The following is a 21,813-nucleotide window of genomic DNA, read 5'->3' on the forward strand; positions in this document are numbered from 1 at the left end:
CACTCCAGTCTGGGCGACAGAGTGAGACTCCAACTCAAAAAAAAAAAAAAAAGAATATGCTCACTAATGGTGAGATCCTGGGAAGTGACATGTAGAGTATAGGGAACCACACCTCATGCACTGCACAAAGATGTCTGCTTTGGAGGGGAAATCCTGTCAGGGTCCTTAAGTAATCATCTGTCATCAAAACTCATAATGTGCCTAGAAGAATATTTTCTAAAAGTAAGTAGAACCAGCTCCCTTTAGGCTAGTGTTTTTCAGAGTGTCATCTCATCTCTAAAATCTGCAATAGAAGTCCTTAGTTGCTGCTTAAAATTAAAAATCAGGTTCCTGGGCCCCATCTTAAACCCATGGTGTCCATCCTCCCAGGCAGCAGCCCCACACCTGCATTTTTAGCAACCACCCCAGGACACTGCGTACAAAAATTCAGGAATGACTTTCTTAGACTAGTCTACCAGACTCATGGATGGAGTGGACAGGCCGGCAGAGTTCCCAGTCAGACCAGACATGGACCTTCTGTTGGAAGTGAAATGCTGCTGGGAGAACAATCATTTCAATTATTGACAGAAACCAAGTTCAGGACAAAGGCTCGAGCTCCCTCTGCCAAGCAGATATCCAGGGCTAAAGCAGCCACCTGACCGAACCCAGGCTCTGCACGTACAATCCTTCAACTGATTAATAACCCTGCCAGGTAAACATCTATCTTAAGGAGATTTTCCAGGTGCTGGAGCTGGCTCTATCCGAAGTTCAGAGATCTGTAAACGCCCAAAGCTTTTGTCCAAACCTCCTGCCATCATCTGCCCTGACCCCCAAACCCATTTGGGCATATCCGGTCTACTCCAATTTTCTCTATCTGGGCTCTGCTTAACTTCAACTAGTTCCTTCACCGATGCATTCTCTACAAAGTTCTCTGGCTTAAAGGCCCCCATGCCTAACCCCTACAGCAAATGTTTTCTCTGATCTGCATTACCTGATCTCACCAATCAGCGATGGCTGTCAATAACTCTAACAAAGGCACAAGCATGATGACGGGTTCCCTGGCCAGGTCCTCAATAGTCAGGGGCCAAGACACACTCCTAGTCAGATTCATGCATCAGAGCCCTGCAATGTCATTTGGCTGCATTTCTTTATGGTTTTGAAACTTCTTTGATTTACTAATACATCTGCTATGCCTCCTGTTGGTTTCAAGCAAGAAGCCGAAGCAAGTTGTGCAGCACAGAAAGGAGTGCTATTCTGAGAGAGGATTCTGAAAATCCGAAGGGGGTTTCCTGTGTCATTTGAAGCTGAGAAAGGAGGATGGATCCTGGCTTGGGCTTTAGTACCCAAGTACATCTTCTCCCACTCCCAAAGTTCACAGAAATAAAGTTGGGAAAGTGGCTTTCCGGCCCCTTGCAGATATAAGAATATTTAACTTTCAAAGATTCTGGTTGAAGTCTATATCTAAAGCAAAATACATTTTATCTTATGCATTCAAATGCATGTATTATCTGAAGATAAAAGAGAAGGATGGCAGATTCAGTTCAAGAGAAACCTAGAAGCCCTGGGATTTAGAACACTAAAAGGAAGGGGTCTGAAGCTAACCACTTAAATACTGGTAGGTGTTCAGAGAGCATGTCGAGGGAGTAATGCGAAACACACAAAACGTCATCAAATTTCAGAGAATATAGGGTGACAAAGGCAGAAATTGTAAATTAAGCTAGGTAAAATTGAATAGCATAAGCACAACTGAAACTTAGAGAATTTCTTTTCTGAATCAGAAAGAATCATAATATATACGGAATTGGGAAGTAGCCAGGATAACATGGGTCCTCAGAGAAAGAGCTGAGCAGGAATTTCTGTTGGAAAGCATATGAAACAGACTCAGAACTGAATGTATGTGGGGAAGGGGACAGAAGCAGCTATGAGGACAAAAATCATAGCTTTTGCTTTTTTTATGATACTCCTAGCTTATCTAGGACATATCTGGAAATGAGAGCCTTGAAGAGTACTCTATTACATCATCAATGTCAACTTGAGATCATAGGAATCCACAAGCTACTACATTTGTTCTATCTCCAGACTTCACACCAATACTGGCAAATCATTTACTATGGTTCACACATTACCCAGAAGCCTCAAGCATCCCAAAATTCTTAATAAAAACATTCAAATCTCTCATTAGCACCACCATTCAAAGATCACAGCCTTTGCCCACTGCACGCCCTAATAAAATACTGTTCCTCCATTGCAGACATTTCATTCACTAATATATTGCGTACAGTTCTTTGGTTCCAAGTCATCTCAATATAAGTCAAAAGATAAACAAATCAATATCAAATAATATGAAAGGAATTGGCTTAATTACTTGTTCATGTGCCTTCACCCTGTCAATTCGGTCTACTCACTTAAACGTGGTACAACATAGGAGGGTTTATTATAACCAAGTATTTTTTTTCTTTTTCTTTTTTTTTTGAGTTAGAGTCTCACTCTGTCGCCCAGACTGGGGTGCAGTGGCCGCTCCCGGCCACCACAGCCTCCACCTGCTGGGCTCTGGGGATCCTTCCGCCTCAGCCTTCCAAGTAGCCGGGACTACAGGCGTGCACTACCATGCCTGGCTAATTTTTTATTTATTGTAGAGATGAGGTCTCGCCAAGTTGCCCAGGTGGGTATCGAACCCGCGGGCTCAGGCAATCAACTCACCTCGGCCTCCCAAGGCGCAGGATTACAGGCTGAGCCACCGAGCCCGGCTATACCCACTATTTTTCTTGTTCAGGACCCCAAAGTAAAGTTATTCCTGGATGAAAATGCGAGTCCCTTCCCTGACAGCCGAAGTTGGCATGCTGTGGAGGATGCCTTCGTCAAGTGGAGCCTGTGGGCTGTGTCCTGCATAAACCATAATAAACTGCAGATGACACTATTCAACTTAAAGTTGATCTGCTCCTTATCTACTGGAAACATGCTTGTTCAGTTAAATAAGCAGAGGCACTATTCCCTACAGACCCATGCATGCTTGGCTCCTCAAGTTAGGCCGCACCTACTTATAGGCAATATTATATCTATTTTTAATATAAAGTGAGAAAGTTTGGGGATATCCCCTTGTTACAAATAAGTTACAGTGCTTATTGGTAAATTAAGTGATGACTTAAGATCAAATTTGGTCTTTGAATATGTGCAGCCTGAATCATGAAATAATCACTTGAATTAACACTAAATAAAAAAATCTGATACATGATGACTGGAATTGGAAAAGACGGTAAATTAAGTTACATTAAGAAAATGCCCTTAGTATACAAATCTCAACAAATTAAACCTACTATCTCACCAAAAGATACATTACATAAATGAATTAAGGTAATTAATGCAGAAAACACTGAAATACCAGAATTAAACACAAGATCAGAAACCTTAATCATAATTTGAAAGTCATTGACTGCCTAAAGCCTTAGTTTTATCATATTCTCCTATCAATGGTTGAATCTAAACTTTAGGAATAATATTTTTCCTATATGATTAATTATTTATTCCTCTAATTATAGAAATATCAATGTATAAAAAAGGTAGTAGAAACAAGAAAGTCAATCACAGTGATAAGAGGATACCATAAAGCATTATAGTGCAGATGTTGGTGAATGAACATAAAATTTTATTTTGTGACCAACTGCATTTACTTCCAAAAGGGCAAACAATGAAATCAACCAGTTCTCTGGCTATTGAGAATAGCCATTTTTTGCCCCGGTAGTTAGGCTGAGAGAATTAGGCAGAAAAAATACCAATCTGTGTCAGTACAGCTCTTTAACCTAGGTGTAGAAGTCTTGTCCCAAAGGATCCTTATGATTATGCTGTTTAAGACTAGGAAATGTTTCCTACATAAACTTAGAGCTCTGAAACAAAGGAGCTTCAGGCATACTTTGAAGGAGATCAGTGACATTGAACTAGCAGATTAAAGGCTTAATATGCCACGCAAACTTTCTCCCTGTAAGCCGTCTAGGTAGTTTTTTATTGGCTCTGAAGCAGCCAATCAGGGAAGTTACTGAGTGATTTCTCTCTATAGTTCACTCAATCATTCATTCAAGCATTTGCCTGATACTTGCTAAATGGCTGGGTGTGGCGTTACAGAGATTGATATGCACATTCTCTGTGTTCACAGATTTCACTTGAGATTATGGACCTACAATTCCAAGATTATGGACCTACAATTACAATGCCAGAAGATAAATACTACAGTGAGTTGTGCACAGAGTCGTAACCTATACCAGAGAGAAGCACTTATCACACCTTTAGGAGAAAGGTCTGAAAATGCTGGAAAACCTTCTCATAACCCGAGGCTTTCCCTTTCCTGAGTCACCTACAGTCTTTCCCTAGGGACTGGCTTATATTCCACCTGCCAGTAGCCAGGGGCTCCAAAAGTATCACAAATTCATAAAGCCAAAAGATGTCTAAGGAACCATCTTGTATAGGAGTTCCCGAAGCTGGCTGGACCCCAGTATCACCTGGTGCCTTGGCCCTAGCCCAGAGACGCTAATGTAACATGCCTGAAGGTTCTGAAAATGCCCTTTTACTATGGCTGTTGCAGCTGGCCCATGGACCAGCAGCTGGGAATCACTAAATCCAACTGCTTCGATTTGCAGAAGGAAAAGCTTAGAGGAAATCTATACCTGCAGAATTAAAATGATTTCAGCAAATCAGTGATATAGGCCACATGAATACAGTAATAATAAAACATCTGGAAAAGGAATTTTTAGGTCAAATACTTTCAAAAAATATTTCCAAGGCTTCTTATATAAGTCATATATAATAGAACCACTTGTAAAAAAAAGTATACATATGGTCAATAACTATATAATGAGTGAGAAAACTCAAGAAAATGAAATTATTAAAGGTAGTACTTGCTGCAACTATAAATTAGCTTTGCTCTTCCTAGTAGGAAAATTATAAAAGAAAATACTGAATTGAAACACTTATTTTTCAAATAAAAACACCTGATTTATCAGGGAAAATATTTTTGTCTACAGTAGGCAAACTATTGAATGAACAAATAAAATATGAATATAAATATTACTAAAAAGTTTTTCTATGGCTATTTCCTACATTAATCTTTGATGAAAGCTAAGAATACTTGGTAAATAAGGGCTTGGCTTGTTGAGGGATCTGTGTAGAGAATGACGGTAGCATAATCTAGGTCTATAATTTTCAAGACAAGTCAGCCCCTTCCCTCCCCGCCCCCCCAAAATACTGTCTCTTATGTGGTGAGAAAGTTCAGTAGGAGAGTGTTATCCGTGAGCATGTATGTGTATATGTATATGTATAAGATGCCTAAACCGGGTGCAGTGGCTCATGCCTGTAATCTCAGCACATAGAAGGCAAAGATAGGAGTATCACTTGAGGCCAGGAGTTCAAGACCAGCCTGGGCAACATAGTGAGATCTCACCTCTACTAAAAAAAAATGAATAAATAATAATAATAATATTAAAAACAACTAGCCAGGTGTGGTGCCTGTAGTCCCAGCTACTCAGGAGGCTGAAGTGAGAGGATCACTTGAACCCAGGAGTTCGGGACTACAATGAATTATTACTGTACCACTGCCTACTTGCCAGGGTAACAGAGGAAGAAACTGTCTCCCTTAAAAAGAGAGAGGGAGAGAGGGAGAGAGAGAGAGAGAGAGAGAGAGGCAGGCGCAGGAATGAGTTGGTTTGCTCAGGTCCCCTGACCACTCACTCTGAAGGCTACAGGAGCCTGTATGGGGATCCATCTTCCATATGGGGTACCAAAAATGTATACACCTTTTGAGTATGACATTTGCTCAAAAGATGGTGTTAATCAGATGAATGCTAGCATCACCATGCAACAGGCAGGACAGTCAAAGCAAAAGGCAAAGCACAGTAGAATGAGCATCATACTATACATTACTACCATAATTAAATGCAACTTCAAAAGGTAATACATAGATGACATCTTTTAAAATGTGTCTACATTTGTTGGCACCTCACCTCTGTATTAAAGGGATCCACTGTGGCTCCATACTTTAATCCAAATAAGTAAGGTCATTATTTATGTGTAACTACAGTTTCATTTTATGTGTAACTACAGTTTCATTTTAACTCCACCAGCGATTCTGTTCACTTTTCTATTACCATGTTTATCTCTGGAGGTTAAGATATAACTCTCATAGGATACCGTCATAGATACATTTCTTTTTAAAATGAGAATTGATTGCCCTCAAGGAAAAACTTAATTAAAATGCATTCCAATGGAGAAGAAAGTGATTCATAGCATTTATAAAAATAGAACAACCCAAAGTATACATTTTGGTAAACTTGAAAATCTCCAATTTTCCAATAAAAAGAAAATGCAATATAGCCTCTAAGAGTTTAACTTAATAATTTTAAGCTACTTTTTTAAATGTTAAGAACACTAAATCAAATTTTATACTCAAAACTACAACTTTCCAGTTTTGATATTCAAAATACAACCTGGGTTTGTGATAAATTATTTGAAGAATGTGATCCCACTATATTTTAATTGTAATAAATTTGCATGTCAAGTGTGATTTAGTTCAAATTTTTATTAACCAACCAGTATTTATGATTGCCATTTTTAGTTTTATTTGCTGTCTTCTACAAAGTAATTTTTCTCTCATTACCACATTTTAAAATATGGAAATTAGAGGGCCTTACTGAAACTTTCTGAGCCAGCTCTAACAACTGGTAAGATCTGTACCTGAGGCAAAATGAAATGTGTGACAATTTCTAGTAGGGAGGGAAATCTTGTCCAGGCGAGGAATATCATGAGAACATTCATCATTTATTTCCCTTAAAGAGGAAAATCTGTCAAATAGAGATATGTGTGCTGGGCACAAAGCCTAACAGAACTGGTACTCAAAGATATTGGTTGAATTAAATTGAACTGAAGCAAATTTACCTGAGTTGGAAAAACAAAAGTGTTAGAAAAGAAACCAAGTGTATGAAAATGCACCTTCCTGAAACCTTTCCAGACAGTTAAAAAACAAGGTGTTTAATTGGGAGAGGTCAATGAAGTTACTTGGCTCAGCTTCTCACATAGGCAGAAATCATCCATGGCAGGGCTTCTCAACTGGGAGCATCTGACAATCAGTGTCTGGAGATATTTTTGGTTGTACCAGTAGAAGAAGGTATCACTAGCATCTAGTGGGTAGAAGCCAGCTGTGCTATTAAACATTCTACAAAGCACAGGACAGACCCCCCGCAACAAGAAATTGTTTAGCTTAAAATTAAAACAGGGTCTGAGGTTGATAAGATCTGCCCTATAGCATGACCTGACAGATGGCCTCTGCTTTTCCACTTGTAGAGAAAGGGAACTCATGGTGGCTGCAGGAGCATGCCTTCACCTGCTGGGCAGTTTTCTCCACTGAAAAGACCACCTTCATTTTGAAATTTACAAAGTATTAAACATTTATCAGAAGCACCATGGAAAAAGAAGCATATTTTGAGATCAAATACAAAGACATATTTTAAGGACAAAATATTTTCCAGATGCAAGCTTAAAAATTATTTCCTAACCTACTTAAATTATAGAAAAATTGAAAGCACACAGTAAATCATTAAATTTACATATTGGATTTTGTTGATTGTGTTATTTTGTAATTCTTCAAGTAGACTTTATTATAATAAAATATAATAAAGCATAGTAAAATTATAATAAATTAAGAAATAGATTATTAACATTAGACAGTTTGTATTAACTTCTTACTATGTAAGATAAGAAACCTGGCATACTAGCCCACCTTCACCTCCAACTTTTTATTATATTATTTTAGTTCATCAATATTTATTAGAGTCTCTTTTTAAGCAATACCTAAATCATTCGTGCTTTGTGTATAAATTTATTTTAAACATAGCAAGCAAGTAAACAGCACTTATAATACTCAGGTTATTTCAGTGGAACACCTTGTAAAGTCACAGTGTGTCCTGATCAGAAGGAATTAAAATCCCACGCCTTCCCAGGGCCAGAGATTAACCGAATCACACTCAGACTTAACTGCAACTGTATCTCACATTACCCCTTTGTCCCATCTCTCTTTTGCTTTGAAGCACCTCTGAGGATTTCTCTACATGGAGAAAGCAGTAACTCCCCTGAGACCCTTGCATATCCCAAAGGTCATTTTTATCTTCTCTGATATTCTTCTCCTCTCCTTTCCTTCATATTTGACTGGTAATTTGGCTTTGTCAGTTCAATATCTCTTTTCCTTAGAACTTTAAAGACATCATTCCATTGCTTCTAAAATCCAGTATGATATGATTTTGTTTGTTTGCTTTTTTTGTCAGTATTCTATCTTGCTTCTCTGGAAGCTCTTAGGATTTTCTGTCTCTTCATTTGGGTGCAGAAATTTCACCAATTCAACACTATTTAACAAAGTTTCCCCCCTGTCATCTCTGTCATATTATCTCTGTCATCTTTTCTGGAATTCTGCACTGGACTTTTGAGATTCATCCTCTCTTGTCTCTCTTACCTCTCCTCTCATATTTCGCATTTTGGTCTTTTTGCTCTCTGCCATGGAAAGTTTCCATGACTTTATCTTACAGTTTAACCAGCATAGGCTTCATTATTCCTATTCTTTTTAGCCTTCTCCTTGACTTTTTATTTTGTCAGCTATATATTTCATTTATAAAAATTCTTTCCTGTTCCCCAGTTGATCTTTTTCATAACAACCTGCTCTTATTTTCAGAATGCAATATCTTTTTGACTCTGAGAATACTAATTGGAAATTTTTAAAATTATACTCAGTTCCTTGTATTACTGCTTTCATCCAAGGTAACTTGTTCTGATTTCCTTTATCCTTTCTTTTATAATTACTTCTCTCTCTCTCTCCCCGCTGCCCCAACTTGCAGAATTCACAGTCTATGATTTCTCTTAAGTGTCTGGTGATCTCTGGTTGTCTATGTCTATATACAAGTGGAGCATGTAGATTATACAAACAGCGGGAAAGAGTCTTCTCTGTAGTTGTTTGGGTCTCTTTCTCTAACACAACTCCTTCTTTAGTTGGGGGGGGGCGGTTACTGATCACAAGTTCTCTAAGGGGAACACCTAGTGTTGATTCTGTAGGATGTATGGAACTGTTTATCAAAGTGTCACACTCATCTTAAGCTAAGGTCTATTACCAAAGCCAACCAGGTTCTCTTAACCAGAAGATGACATCTTAAATGAAGTAAAGCAAGAATTGTAGAGAAAAAAAAAGTTGGCGTTTATTTGGCATCTTGGCTAATAGATAATTTTCTGATAACTAGATTTGGACTCTGTTCTAGACGTGCTTGCTTCTCCCACCTTTCCTGTGAACTGCCCCATTTTTATGAACTTCTTGCCTGCTCAATTTAGTCAAAGTGGTTTCTGTTGCTTGTGCACAAAGAATCTAAGCTGATACAGGTGGAAAGGAAAACTAACTTCTGTTAAGCTAATGCTACGGGCCAGGCATTTTACATTTTAATATAATCAGAACACCCCTATGAGATAGCTGTAATTACCACTATTTTATGAAAAAGAAACAGAGACTTAGTATGCTTATTAGCTTGTCCAAGATGCCATAGAGAGCACAAGAATCCAGATCTGACATCAAAACCTATGTTTCCCCACCTCCCACCCTCCCGCTCTGACATATTCATGGAACATTAAGGAAGGATACAGGCCTATCAGCAGTTTGGAGTATGTGATAAATATTAGATCAGAGATTTAAGGCTGGGAAAGGAAGGAAGAGGAATTTAGACTCACTGGGTTAAAAAAATAAAAAGAGAATCACAGTCTCATTCTTAATAGTGCAGTGGCAGAGTCAATCAAAGGAGAATTTAAGAAAGATGATTCTGTGAGATGTGGGATGAATTTAGAAGGTTCATGTTGAAAAAAGATGCACCAATGAGGAGGCTGCACCAGTGAGGAAATAGCTAGGGATGGAGAGGAGGAGAGAGTTTACAGAGGGATTTGGAAGGAAATTTCATAGAATTTTGAGACTGAATAGGTATTATAGGGGATGAGGAAAGATGAGCCAAAAATGACTACTAGATTTCCAGTTGCAACGAGGAAAGCTGAGTGAATGCATGCAGTTGCCTCCCTCCCCAAATCCCAATGAAATGAACTAGGAGTGCAAAAGCAAGAAGGAATGCATAGAGGTGCTAGAAAGAGAAGAGAGTTCACAAAATTTGAGATCCTCTGAAAGATACAAAGAAGAGTAAATCAAAATGACGGAAAAGCCAAGTGTGCCGAACAGTCTGTTACCAAAGGAGAACAGCACCGAGCAGAAACTGAGGTTTATCCTTATGTGTACCACCTTTCCTCCACCAAGCTCAGCAGAGCCGAAGTTGGGAGTGAAGCAAACCAGGAGATTGCAACATCCCCCCCCTTCAGGGGAGAAAGCGAGTGGTGTTCTGGATGCTCACGCCTTCACCCGCAGTTTCACTGAGTTTAGAACTCTTAGTAACTTATCTATGGAAATTGCCACTAAAGCCTTCTACAGACCTAGAGAGAATGAAGGCAATCCCCTGGCTACCAATACTTCAAAACAACTAATATCATGCAAACTTGAGGGAAAAAACAGGGCATAAATTCACAGGTATGGGGTAGGATTTTAAGAATTAAGGTAACTACATAAGTCTACGTTAAATAAATTAAAAAATACACAAATATGGATAATTTTCTTAAAACGAATAATCTCTTTTGATAAAAAGGATTCAATAAGGATTGAAGAAAAAAAGAAACCCGAATGGGTAAGTAGTCACAAAGGAAAGGAAAAAATTATAAAAGACATTTTCTCTCAGAACAAAAAGGCTCAAATAGATTAGAATGATTCCTAACAAATTACCAAAAAAAAAAAAAAATTCTCAAGTATTGTAACTTTTTCTGGAACTGAGGGAGAAAAGATAGAAATCTTTCTAATTATGATCCTAGCATTATCCTGATGCAAAAACCTGGCATGTTTTACTATAGCTATATTTTACTATGAATATAGTCAGTGTCCCTAAACAAAAATACTAAAAACACATATACTTTAAAAAGAACTTAATATTTAATAAAATTTACATTAAAGTCAGAAACGAGAAAAATGCCTAATTTTAGTTTATTCAACTTTTTTTTTTTTTTGAGTCAAGGTCTTACTCTGTCACTCAGGCTAGAGTGCAAAGGCATGATCACAGCTCACCAGAGCCTCGACTTTCTGGGCTCAGATTGTCCTTCCACCCCAGTCTCCCAAGTAGCTGAGACTACATGTGTACACTACCACGCTTGGATAATGTTTTTTAATTTCTTGTAAAGACAGGGTCTCACTATGTTGCCCAGGCTGGTCTTGAACTCCTGGGCTCAAGCAATCCTCTTGTCTCAGCCTCCCAAAGTGCTGGGATTACAGGCATGAGTCACCACCCAGTCTTTATTGAACAGTATTTTGAAGAATCTCACTAGGAGAATAAATTTTAATATGAGACATAATGTTCAAAAAGAAGAGTCAAATATAAGAGTATTATAGATAATATGATTGTCTTGACATAAAATTCAGGAAAACCAAATAAAAAATATTAGAACTAATAATTCAGTTCAGAAATAGAACAAACACAAATATATAAAAATAAATAGCTTTCCTTATACTCCAGCAAAAAACCAATTTTAAAATGTCAAGCATGAAAAAGCTATCCAAAACAACCCCATAATGTATAAATATCCAGGAATAATAAAATAAAGAGCAATTGTGTAAGAACAACATGAAAAGAAACTATAAAATTTAAATGCTTTAAAAAAAAAAGACAATTGAAAATTAGAAAATTATTCAAAAAGGCAATTAGCAAAACAAGAAATATAAATGCCTATTAAATATGAAAACACACTTTACATTCCTAATAAGTAATACAGTATACAACATGTTAAAAACTATCAGGTTTTTCCTTATTGTGATAGATTGGCAAATTTTTTTAAAATTTCCTTATTCAAGTAGAGATACAAGAATGCACATATACTGTGAGTAGTACTATATATTGGCACACTCATTTAGGAAACCATTTACATTTTAAAAATTCAAAATGCACATTATCAGCATTGAACCAACATTTTCAATTCTAGGAATTCATTTCATAGATATACTTACAAATGTATTAAAGAATTCAAAACAGTTTATTAAATATATCATGGCACATTAATATCATGAAATCCTATGAATTCTTAGAAATACAAGTTGCAGCCAGGCATAGTGACTTGTACTTGTAATCCTAGCTGCTCAGAAGGCTGAGGCAGGAGTATCACTTGAGCCCAGGAGTTTGAGGGCTGCAGTGAGCTATGATTGCACCACTGCACCCCAGCCTGAGCAATGAAGAGAGACCTTGTCTCCTAAAAATTAAAAAAAAAAAAGAAGATGCTCTACATTGTATCAAGGCAGCCTAAATAAATTATTGCATGAAAAAAGCATGTTACAGAACATTATGTTGTGCATGACATCATTATGATAAAAGCACACATCCATCTATAAAGATATACATTAAACTATTAATAGGGATTAGCCCTGAGTATGAGGTGTGAGGTGGCAGAAAGCAGGCCGGGATGAGGACAGTTACTTCAAACATTTCTGAGTATTAGCAAGGCATGGTAGCTCATGTCTGTAATCATAGCGCTGGTGGCTCATGCTTATAATCCCTGCACATTGGGAGGCCAAAGCAAGAGGATTACTTGAGTCCATGAATTCAAGACTAGCCTAGGAAACACAGCAAGACCTCGTCTCTACAAAACAACAAAAAAAATTAGCTGGACATGGTGGTGCACATCTGTAGTCTCAGCTACTCAGGAGTCTGAGGCGAAAGGATCGCCTAAGCCTAGGAGGTCAAGGCTGCAGAGGTCGAGGCTGCAGTGAGCTGTGATGGTGTTATTGTACTCCAGCCTGGGCGACAGAGTGACACCATGCCTCAAAGAATGATAATAATGGTAATCAAAAACTAAAAATAAAAATTTATGAATATTAAAACACATTTAAACAGAAATCTCATTTGAGTGCAAACGATTTACAACAGAAGCACTTCCAGAAAAGGTAGGGTATGAGGTGAAAAAAATAGCAGAAAGCCATGAAAACGCGTGATCCCAGGAAAATTCCAGAGAGTAGCTTCAGTCTGCTGCGGCAGGAGGAGCCCCCTAGAGCATCCATTACAATTCAGAGCAGTCCAGGTGGCTGACAAGGGAGCTGGGCTTTTCACACTCTGACACCTGCCAGCCATTAGTCAAAAGCTGTCCAGGGGAAGCAAATGGCACCTGTGGCTTCAAGTGCATTCTGGTGAAGCACAGCCCCAAAAAATATCTGGGTGGAGAACCAACAGCATCGACTACATTATGTTACCTTTATAATAAAATATGTATTTTCATAAAAAGAAAGAGAAAGCAAGCAAGAGCAATATGCTACCAGGAAAGCAAAATTACATATGAATGCTCTCAAATTTTACACAAATGTAGGCACCCACTAGACAGTCTCCATTAGGAAACCAGGATTAAGTGGCCTTTGAACCCACACTTTCTCTCTCCTTTTAATCTCTTCCATCTGAAGTGGTATAGGCGGGATGTTGAGAAGTTAGAGGATCTCTCAAAGTCTCTGCTGATCCTAACTGGAGCCATATTACTCAGTCACCAACTTAACATGAAAACTGCATAAAAGCTGGTACCCTTGCGAATTAGACTCTGTGAGGCTAAATTCTGAATCAAACTCAAGATTAAGGAACACATCCCAAGAATCCTTTTGTTCTACTTAATTTGTTTGACTTTTTGGCAAAATTTATTTTTATAATCCCTAAAATGAATGAGGTTTCTACCTCAGTGGTCACCAAGTAGAATACGATGTTTCTGAGAAATGTCCCTCAAGTTCATCATCATTCTTGGTGTCAATGACAAGTCCTAGGACGATGGCACTCATCATCTGTCCCACAATCTGCTACAAACAGACACTGCAGTGAACTAAGGGCTGAACTGGGTGAACAATTCAGGCATTACCATTTGTGCGGTCTTCAATCTGTCTCTGAAACCTTTGGTGTTTCACCTGTAAAATGAATGTGATACTTACTTATTTTTTGCTCTACTTACTTTTCAGAGCTGATGTGAAGAAGAACCATGAGATCACATAATGAAAGAATTTTGTAAACCAAGCTTTAAAACAAGTCATTTGTCTTAGCACAGACTACAGACATTAAAAGGGGGAAGGGAGTGACTTCAAAATCTAAATCCATGAATGCTGGAAATGTTCAGGAAAGATGTGTGTGGCTTGGTAGTAATATCCAAGTCAAAATGAGCAGTCAATTGTGGAAATGTTGGCTTGGAGCCTGAGCAATAGGGTAAGAACTGAGGTACACATTTGAGAGTCATCAACACACAGACAACAGATTTCCACGGCCACATTCCATAAACTACTCCCAATCATCTCCTGTTTGAACTCTCCAAAATGTTATTAGGCAAAACTTTATTAATACTATTGTTGTAATTACTATAAACTGTTAACTGGTTTTTTACAGACCCTATTTCATTTATTGTATACATTATTCCTTCAAAAGATCGTATAAAGACAAATATCACTTGTTCTCACTTACATGCGGGAGCTACAACATTTGAACACATGGATGTAAAGAGCGGGAAGACATAAGAGACTGGGAAGGTTAGGGTCCTAGGGAAGAAGAGGAAGAAAATTGAGTTACAGAGTACAAACATACAATAAGATAAAAGAAATAAATTCACTGCTTGATAGCAGTGTAGGGTAATTATACTTAACAGAAATGTATTACATTTGGGTGATGAACACCTGAATAACCTGACCTGATCACTACACATTCTATACATGTAACAAAATTTCTCATGTATTCCATAAATTTTAACACAAAAGAAGGATCATACAGATTCTCATATTTATCAGCCACTTTCAGTAGTTAAGCTGCACACACAAATAAGGAATAGAATTCTGGAACAGAAATCACATGCCAGATAAATTACATATGTGGTCTTTCCCTTTGAAAAATCTATACTATTTCTTAAATGACTGTTTTGAATGAATAAATATACATGCTGTGTAACTTAAGGTAAAACTGATGAGATTTTAAAATGATCATATGTAGTAATGCTTGAAAATCATAATCTGACATATTCTTGCATAAAGAGATTTACACATAAAGTGTCTTTATGACCTTAGAATTACATTATTTGGCCAACAAAACAGACATATTACAAAGCAAAGGTTTGTTTGTGGAGACATTTCCTGTGTTTACAGTTGAACTGAACCCCAGAACTAGTTATTCTTTCTGTTTCATTTGGATTTTCTCCTGATGTCCATTGGTGATTTTCTCCATCTTTGATAGGTTTCACATGCAAGTTTTTGGCTGGCTTTGTTTTAAAATTTTGATAACAATTACATTTAAACTCTTGGATCCTTTGGAGTTAGCTACACATATTTTTGATTTACATAGACTTTATTTGATTAAGGCATACAAAAGTCACTTGTTAGTTTTCTGACTAATATTAAGCTGTAATGTTGTTTATCTTAATAATTAGAATTTAACTGAGTCAATTTACTCTTTAATTAAATTGATGCAATGACTAGATGTTAGTAGTTCACAATCTAAAAATGGTATGGGGGAAACCTTGAATGTACCATTTTAATTTAAATTTTATTGAATTTTGTTGATTATATACGTTGAGCAAGTACTCATCAATTTTCTTTCTCTAGTTTCACTAAATTTTCCTCTTTCCATAAGCAGTGATAACAGTAATCAGTCTTGTAGTGTTTTAAATCAACTTCTAAATAAATGTATCATTTGTGATGTAGTTAATGGCATAACACACATATAAAATGTATACTTGAGACAATTATGGTTGTATGTAAGACATATTTTAAGTTGTGCAATAACTAAAGATGTAAATTATAAAAGGAAAAATCTAGAATCACTTTTACAATTAGGAAAAAAGAAATGTTTGAAATAATTTTTCATCAACTGTGTCATTAATGACTTCATATAATAGATGAGGGGAGTACACACACACACACAAACACACACACACACACACACGGACTGGTTCTATTTTGTTTATTGCTATGTCCCCACTGCTTCCTATAGTTTCAGGGTAAAGTATGGATCAAGACAGTCAGTAAATATTTGTCGAATGTTTAATATATTTAGAAATAGAACCCAAGTCTTTTGATACCAAATTCATTGTTCTTTCCCATACACAAGTGGAAACATTTAAAATGTCCTTCTCTATCTATCTTCTAGCCTTTCTGGGAAAACAGAATTTGATAAATTCTGTGAAAAAAAAAACCACGTTAAATTTGATAAGTATATGCAAATCTAAGGTCGATTATCATTGTAGTCTGTGTTTATAAAATGTCCCACTTCTCTTAGCATAGGCACAGACATCTAAGAAAGGAAAAATTGACAAGAAGGACAATTTTAGTATGTGTGCTACCAAAGTGAGCACAAGAGTGGCAGTTTTAAAGACAACTATTTGAACTTCTTGAATGATCTGACTAGGAAAAAGAAAAATATTTCCTGTAGTATTTGAGTTTAAATAACAATACTCATTTTTAATTGTAGTTCTGTAAGTAGAATTCCTTATTATATACAGATCTTATAGTATAATGAACCAAATATTTGTTTGAGAGTTTTTAACCTAGATTTCATAAATTAGAAATAACATAAAATGGAAATTTTCAGTTAATCATATCTTAGAATTATTTCTATAATATGAAAATCTATGCTGTGAATTGCTTTAGATTCTTTTTTATTGATCAGGATTTTGAAATAAATGGAGTTGTCGTCAGCAGCACTATCAATTTTTTGTTAAAAATTTAAATAGATAGTAAATAAATGTTTATAAAATAATTGACTAGAGCATTTTAATTTGGCACAATTGAAAATACTTAAGATGAAATAGTATTTGAAAATCTTACGGCAGTATGATAAATATGTTAATTAAGAAAAGATTATTTAAAATCATTTAAACATATTCAACTTAAATTATGACCATTTTGCAAGTCAAAACAATAGGATTTTCCCTGTTAATTCAGTCATCGAGTCAATAAGATAAAAATTAATCTGTTAAATCACCATCCAGCATATTATAAGGATACCTAGAGAGTAACTTCACATGGGTGAATGCTCCAAATCATTTGGATCAATTTTTTAAAGTGCCTTTAAAATAACTGACTTCCAAATCAAGATATTAAACACCAGATTCTAACCAGCAATAATGCTTATGGCTAAGATAGAAATGAGATTCTTTACAGAAACGCTGACACAGCCTTAACTGTAAGCACTTGAATGTGCGGCTATAATTCTTTTTTCAAATCTTTCCCAACCAAGCTTCAGGTAAAAGAGTCCACAGAACATGTAAACAGTAAAAGACAGTCCTAGAGCTTTTACAAAATCACAAACTTGTGACACATTTATATTCATCTTTGATTGTACCCTAAATGACTAACTCATTCAAGATGTATTGATTAGCTCTTTAATAAATAAAAATGGACGATATATTATAAAAAAAATCAAATCAACATTTCTGAACTCATTCGATTTGCAAGAACTACATATTTTAAGCTGACAGTGTGAACCTCTAAATGTTTTTCAAAAAAGCCTTCTGCCTTATTTAGCATTCTGGCCACTAATCACAAACAATAAAAAATAGAAAATTAGGACAAATCATAGAACTAAGATTAAGAAAACTTTTCTTTCCCATTCAGAAATCTATTGAACAATAAAAAAAAAAAAATTTCTCAAGGGAAGTCAGTTTCCTGGGTTGAAAGCAGTTACATTAGATAACACAATCTCAGAATAGGCCAGGGAAACACAACTTTTACAGGGAGGTGGGTGACTAGAACCAAGGATTTAACTGTCTAATCCTAATTCTCATTTTCAAAAACGTCTAAAATAATGATGCTTATTATGGGAGTTAATTTTAAAGCCTAGTCAACTCTAAGTTGTAACCATGATATAGTGGTGCTTTTTTTCTTCTCCACATTGTCATCTGGCCAACAGAAGGCTATTGATCCTACACTGGGAAATATTGTTTTGATGTTTATTGATCTAGGCTGTATGAGAGAAATTGTGATTTTTGAATGGAAGATGGTCATGAGTTATCACTTCTTGTAAATACAGAATAGGGAATAAGTGACTATTTCACTAAACAAATGTTAAAATTATTAATTTGTTAATATAAACACAAACACTCTTATTATGTTCTGTGTGACGATACTATATAACAAGAATGAACTTAAAATTGTAGCTTCTTGCATCACAAGTATTCTACTTTTATGGAATTCTAAAAATTTGCTAACTTAAATCACATATTTTATTTTATAAAATCAGCAGTCTATCACAGAAAAACACTAATATGTAAAAAATTTATTTTAAAATCATTGCTAAATTTTATCTTATACTTAAAATTAAATTTAAACTTTTTACAATCTGCATTTTACTTAAGGGCAAAGAATCACACTTATTACCAGTTACAAATTATCATGAAAATCTTTAAGAAGTAAAAACCTGGTGAAGTCTTTATCTTGTATCATATCACGATACAACACTCATTTTGTTATGATATTCATTTCAAATGGTACTTTTTTTCATTAGATGGGAGAAAAAGAAATAGCGTGATCTAAATATTCCTATAAGGAATATGCTGCTGATTAAGAATTTCAAAGATAAAAACCCATTCAAGATGAATATTTAAATTTTGCAAATGCCTAGTAATTCTATTAATTAGGTGTAACAACTTCTCTGGTAAAAGCACTAGACACAGGCCAGGAAAATTAGGCAAAGACAGGTAACATACATACAGTTTTCATAGGCTAACTGTGATATTTGTCAATTCAGCTTATTTTTTTAAGGTTTAAATATCACAAAAACAAGTAAAATTTCTAGTTATTGTGACAATATTTGGTGACTTAGTTGGGCCCAACTCCCGTGATTGCTTTCAGATAAAACAGGCATTTTCATATAATTAAAGATATGTTCAATATGCCTAGATGAATCCACCACTCCTTTAAAATATTCAGCATTTTAAAAAGTATATTCTCAGGCTGGCAGTGCACACGGAAAAGCAAAATCCACTTCTAACAATAAGGCAATTCCGCTCCTCCTCCCAACACATTTTTATAAGATTTTTTTTTTTCTTTATCTCAGCAAAGGGCAGGTCTTTTGAGTGCATATGCTACCTAGAAAATTAAAAGACTTGTTTCACATGCAGAGCATATTTTATTCACTTGCTGTTAGGATTGAACAAAGAAGTTCAATATCAGCTAAAAAACGAAGAACAAAACTATGAGACAAGCAAAGGCGCAAATTATGATCTGTCCTTTTTGAGACCTGCTGGTGTGGGGTGTGTGGTGGGATTGAGGAATGTTTCAATTTAGATCTGCTCAGCCTCTCTGTTTTCCTTTCACATCCTAACCCCTTGTGTTATAAGGCTGGCAACAGCTCTAAGAATGTGGAGAATGTAAACAGCCTTTTATTGTCCAAAAGGATGGCAGTGCAAGGAATGTGTGCTTATCACAGGGCTGCAGCTCCCCACCTCACTTACCATGATAAAGTGCTCCAGGAAAAAAACATTACAACCCAAGCACAATCCAAAAACGGATTAGAATTTGACATAAGCTTCCTTAAAAACTAATCAATCAATCCTTGCTGTAATATTAGAATCTAGCTCTTAAGGAGGGTGGATAATCTCTTCAGGATGTATTTCCTATTCCCTGCTGACTAGAGTGGTGTGGGGAAAATAAAAATACAACACTTCCAATATAGTAGCTGATAGAACTTTTCCCCAACACATGGCTAAGTGTATCTCCTCATCTTAAAGAGCCTAACACAGAGATATGGAGCAGATACACAGTTCATGATCATTGAACACAAAATTAATGAACCAAGAGTCATGAAGATACTCTGAAGATCCCATATTAAGTACCTGATTTTCCCAGGCTTTTCCTTACATACGTCATATAAATGCTTTGTTAGATTATCGTTTATTGGAATGAGACTAAAAAATTTTTTTAAAGCAAGTGATACTAAAGATTGAGGTGGCATATACTTTGGATTCACAGTGCCTTAGATATAAAATTCATCTTAACATGCAGTATTGTATACAGATAGTATGTACTGGCTTATTCAAGGACATTTGGGAGTATCACTGCATTTTCTTTTTGATGCCATTGAAGAATTTGAGTGAAGGCTGTGCAGGTAAGGCAAATCTTTGCTGTAAGGACCAGGGATCACGGGCACTTCACTGGCCTCGCTTTCACCTTTTAAGAGTCCCTTCTATCCCCCAAATTTGCCAAGTGCCTCTGACTCTAGAGTGCCACACATACCACACAGAAACTTTCTTAAGTTACTTGATTTTGAGGGAGAGAGAGGAGAAGAGAGGAGAAAGAGAAGAGAAGAGAAAAAGAAGACAAGAGGAGAGGAGAGGAGACTGTCATCCTCTAAGTGCTTGGGCAGTCTTAAGCAGGAGGGCCAAAGAAACGGTGGCATCAGGAGAGAAAGCCCTCTTAAAAGTGCCGTATTCAAAACAGGTGCCAAGGGACCAGGAGAAAGTGCAGACGGAGCCAAAGCAATCTCTTTCTATAATTTGACTTTAAAAGTTTCCTCTTGAAGCTCTTGCTTTGACTCTCCCCTCGACATAATCAGCTAGCAATGCGTAAGGTATAGAGGTATATACCGGGCAGAGGAGAGCTCGGCGCCAGGGGAGAGCAGGGAGAGTGACAGCGCGAACCCGGAGCCACCTTTTAACACCCTTCACATTCCTCAGCGCCCGGAGCTGTCCAGACCCGGCGGAGAAGACCGCTGAAGGACCCCGAGAGAGGGCCCCTGCGTGGAGTTGGGCGTGAAAGTTATAGCCTGCGTTTCCCGCTGGCAGAAAACCCCATCCCCGTCCCCAGCGCCACGCCGGACACGGAGAGAAATCCACCGTCGGTCTTTTGACCAAGTTTCCCCCAGCAAGGCGCCACGGCATGGCTCTGAGAACGGGGGTGCCCGCTACTTTGCTTTGGAAGAAGAGTCTGTGGGCATCTGGGCGAAACACCGCGTGAAAAATAGAACCGCCAAGCCTCTCCAACGCCGAGCTGGAGGGATGTCTTTCAGCCCATCCTATCGTGATCCATTTACCCCCATCCGCTCCTTGGCCGCTGATCAATAAACCTCTTGCTTCTCCTGCCCCTTCTCCCCGCCACCCTCTGCCTACTGCACCCCAGCCCTCGAGCCCCAACCCTCGCCAAGCCCGTCACCTCCTCCAGGCCCCCGAGACCCCACTCCCCAGTTCTTCCCCTTCCCAACCTCTACGGCAACTCCCAACTCCGTCCACCCCGCGCGCCCTAGCGCCGCGTCGCCAGCAGCCCCGGGCTCGGCTTCCGCGCGGGCCGGGCGCCGTTTTCCCGCCCAAACGCCGCCCCGGCGCGCGGGGGCGCGGGGCCGGGCACTCACCAGCTGCAGCAAGCCGGGGACCACCACGAGGGGCAGCGGCCGCAGGCGCATGGTGCCGGCTGGCGCGGCTTCTCACGAGCGGCGCGCCCTGGCCGGCCTCTTGCGCATCTCCACTTCGGAGGGCAGGACTGAGCACGCCGGGGGCTCCGCGCGGCGCTTGCCTCCCGGAATCCCAGCGCGGCGCCGCTCCGCGCCGCTCGGGCCGGGTGGGCGGGCTGGGAGAGGGGCGGTGCCTCCCCGGGCCCACGCGCGCCCCTCCTAGGAGGGGGCCGGGAGGGAGCGCGTGCGGCCGTCCGCGCCGGGCACGCCGGCCCGCGACTCCGGCTCGGCGGGCGGCGGGATGAGTGGCCGGGGCGCCCGCGGGCGGGAGGCGGCGGGGGGGGCGCGGGGGTGCCGGGTCCACGCGCGC

The 21,813-nt window shown here is 38.2% G+C and overlaps 1 protein-coding gene across 1 annotated transcript in view; it reads right to left on the reverse strand.

The window, feature by feature from the left end:
• The window catches only part of NXPH2 (neurexophilin 2), a 118,219-nt gene extending 96,657 nt beyond the window's left edge, over nt 1–21,562 (reverse strand). The window contains exon 1 of the mRNA XM_008056989.2: nt 21,405–21,562. Coding sequence (XP_008055180.1) covers nt 21,405–21,455 — 51 coding nt within the window. The 5' untranslated portion in view covers nt 21,456–21,562. The remainder of the gene's footprint in view (nt 1–21,404) is intronic.
• Nucleotides 21,563–21,813: the final 251 nt, after the last annotated feature.

Source organism: Carlito syrichta, unplaced genomic scaffold (assembly GCF_000164805.1).
Source record: "Carlito syrichta isolate Samal-C Ts95f unplaced genomic scaffold, Tarsius_syrichta-2.0.1 Scaffold302589, whole genome shotgun sequence".
NCBI classification, from domain to species: Eukaryota; Metazoa; Chordata; class Mammalia; order Primates; family Tarsiidae; genus Carlito; species Carlito syrichta.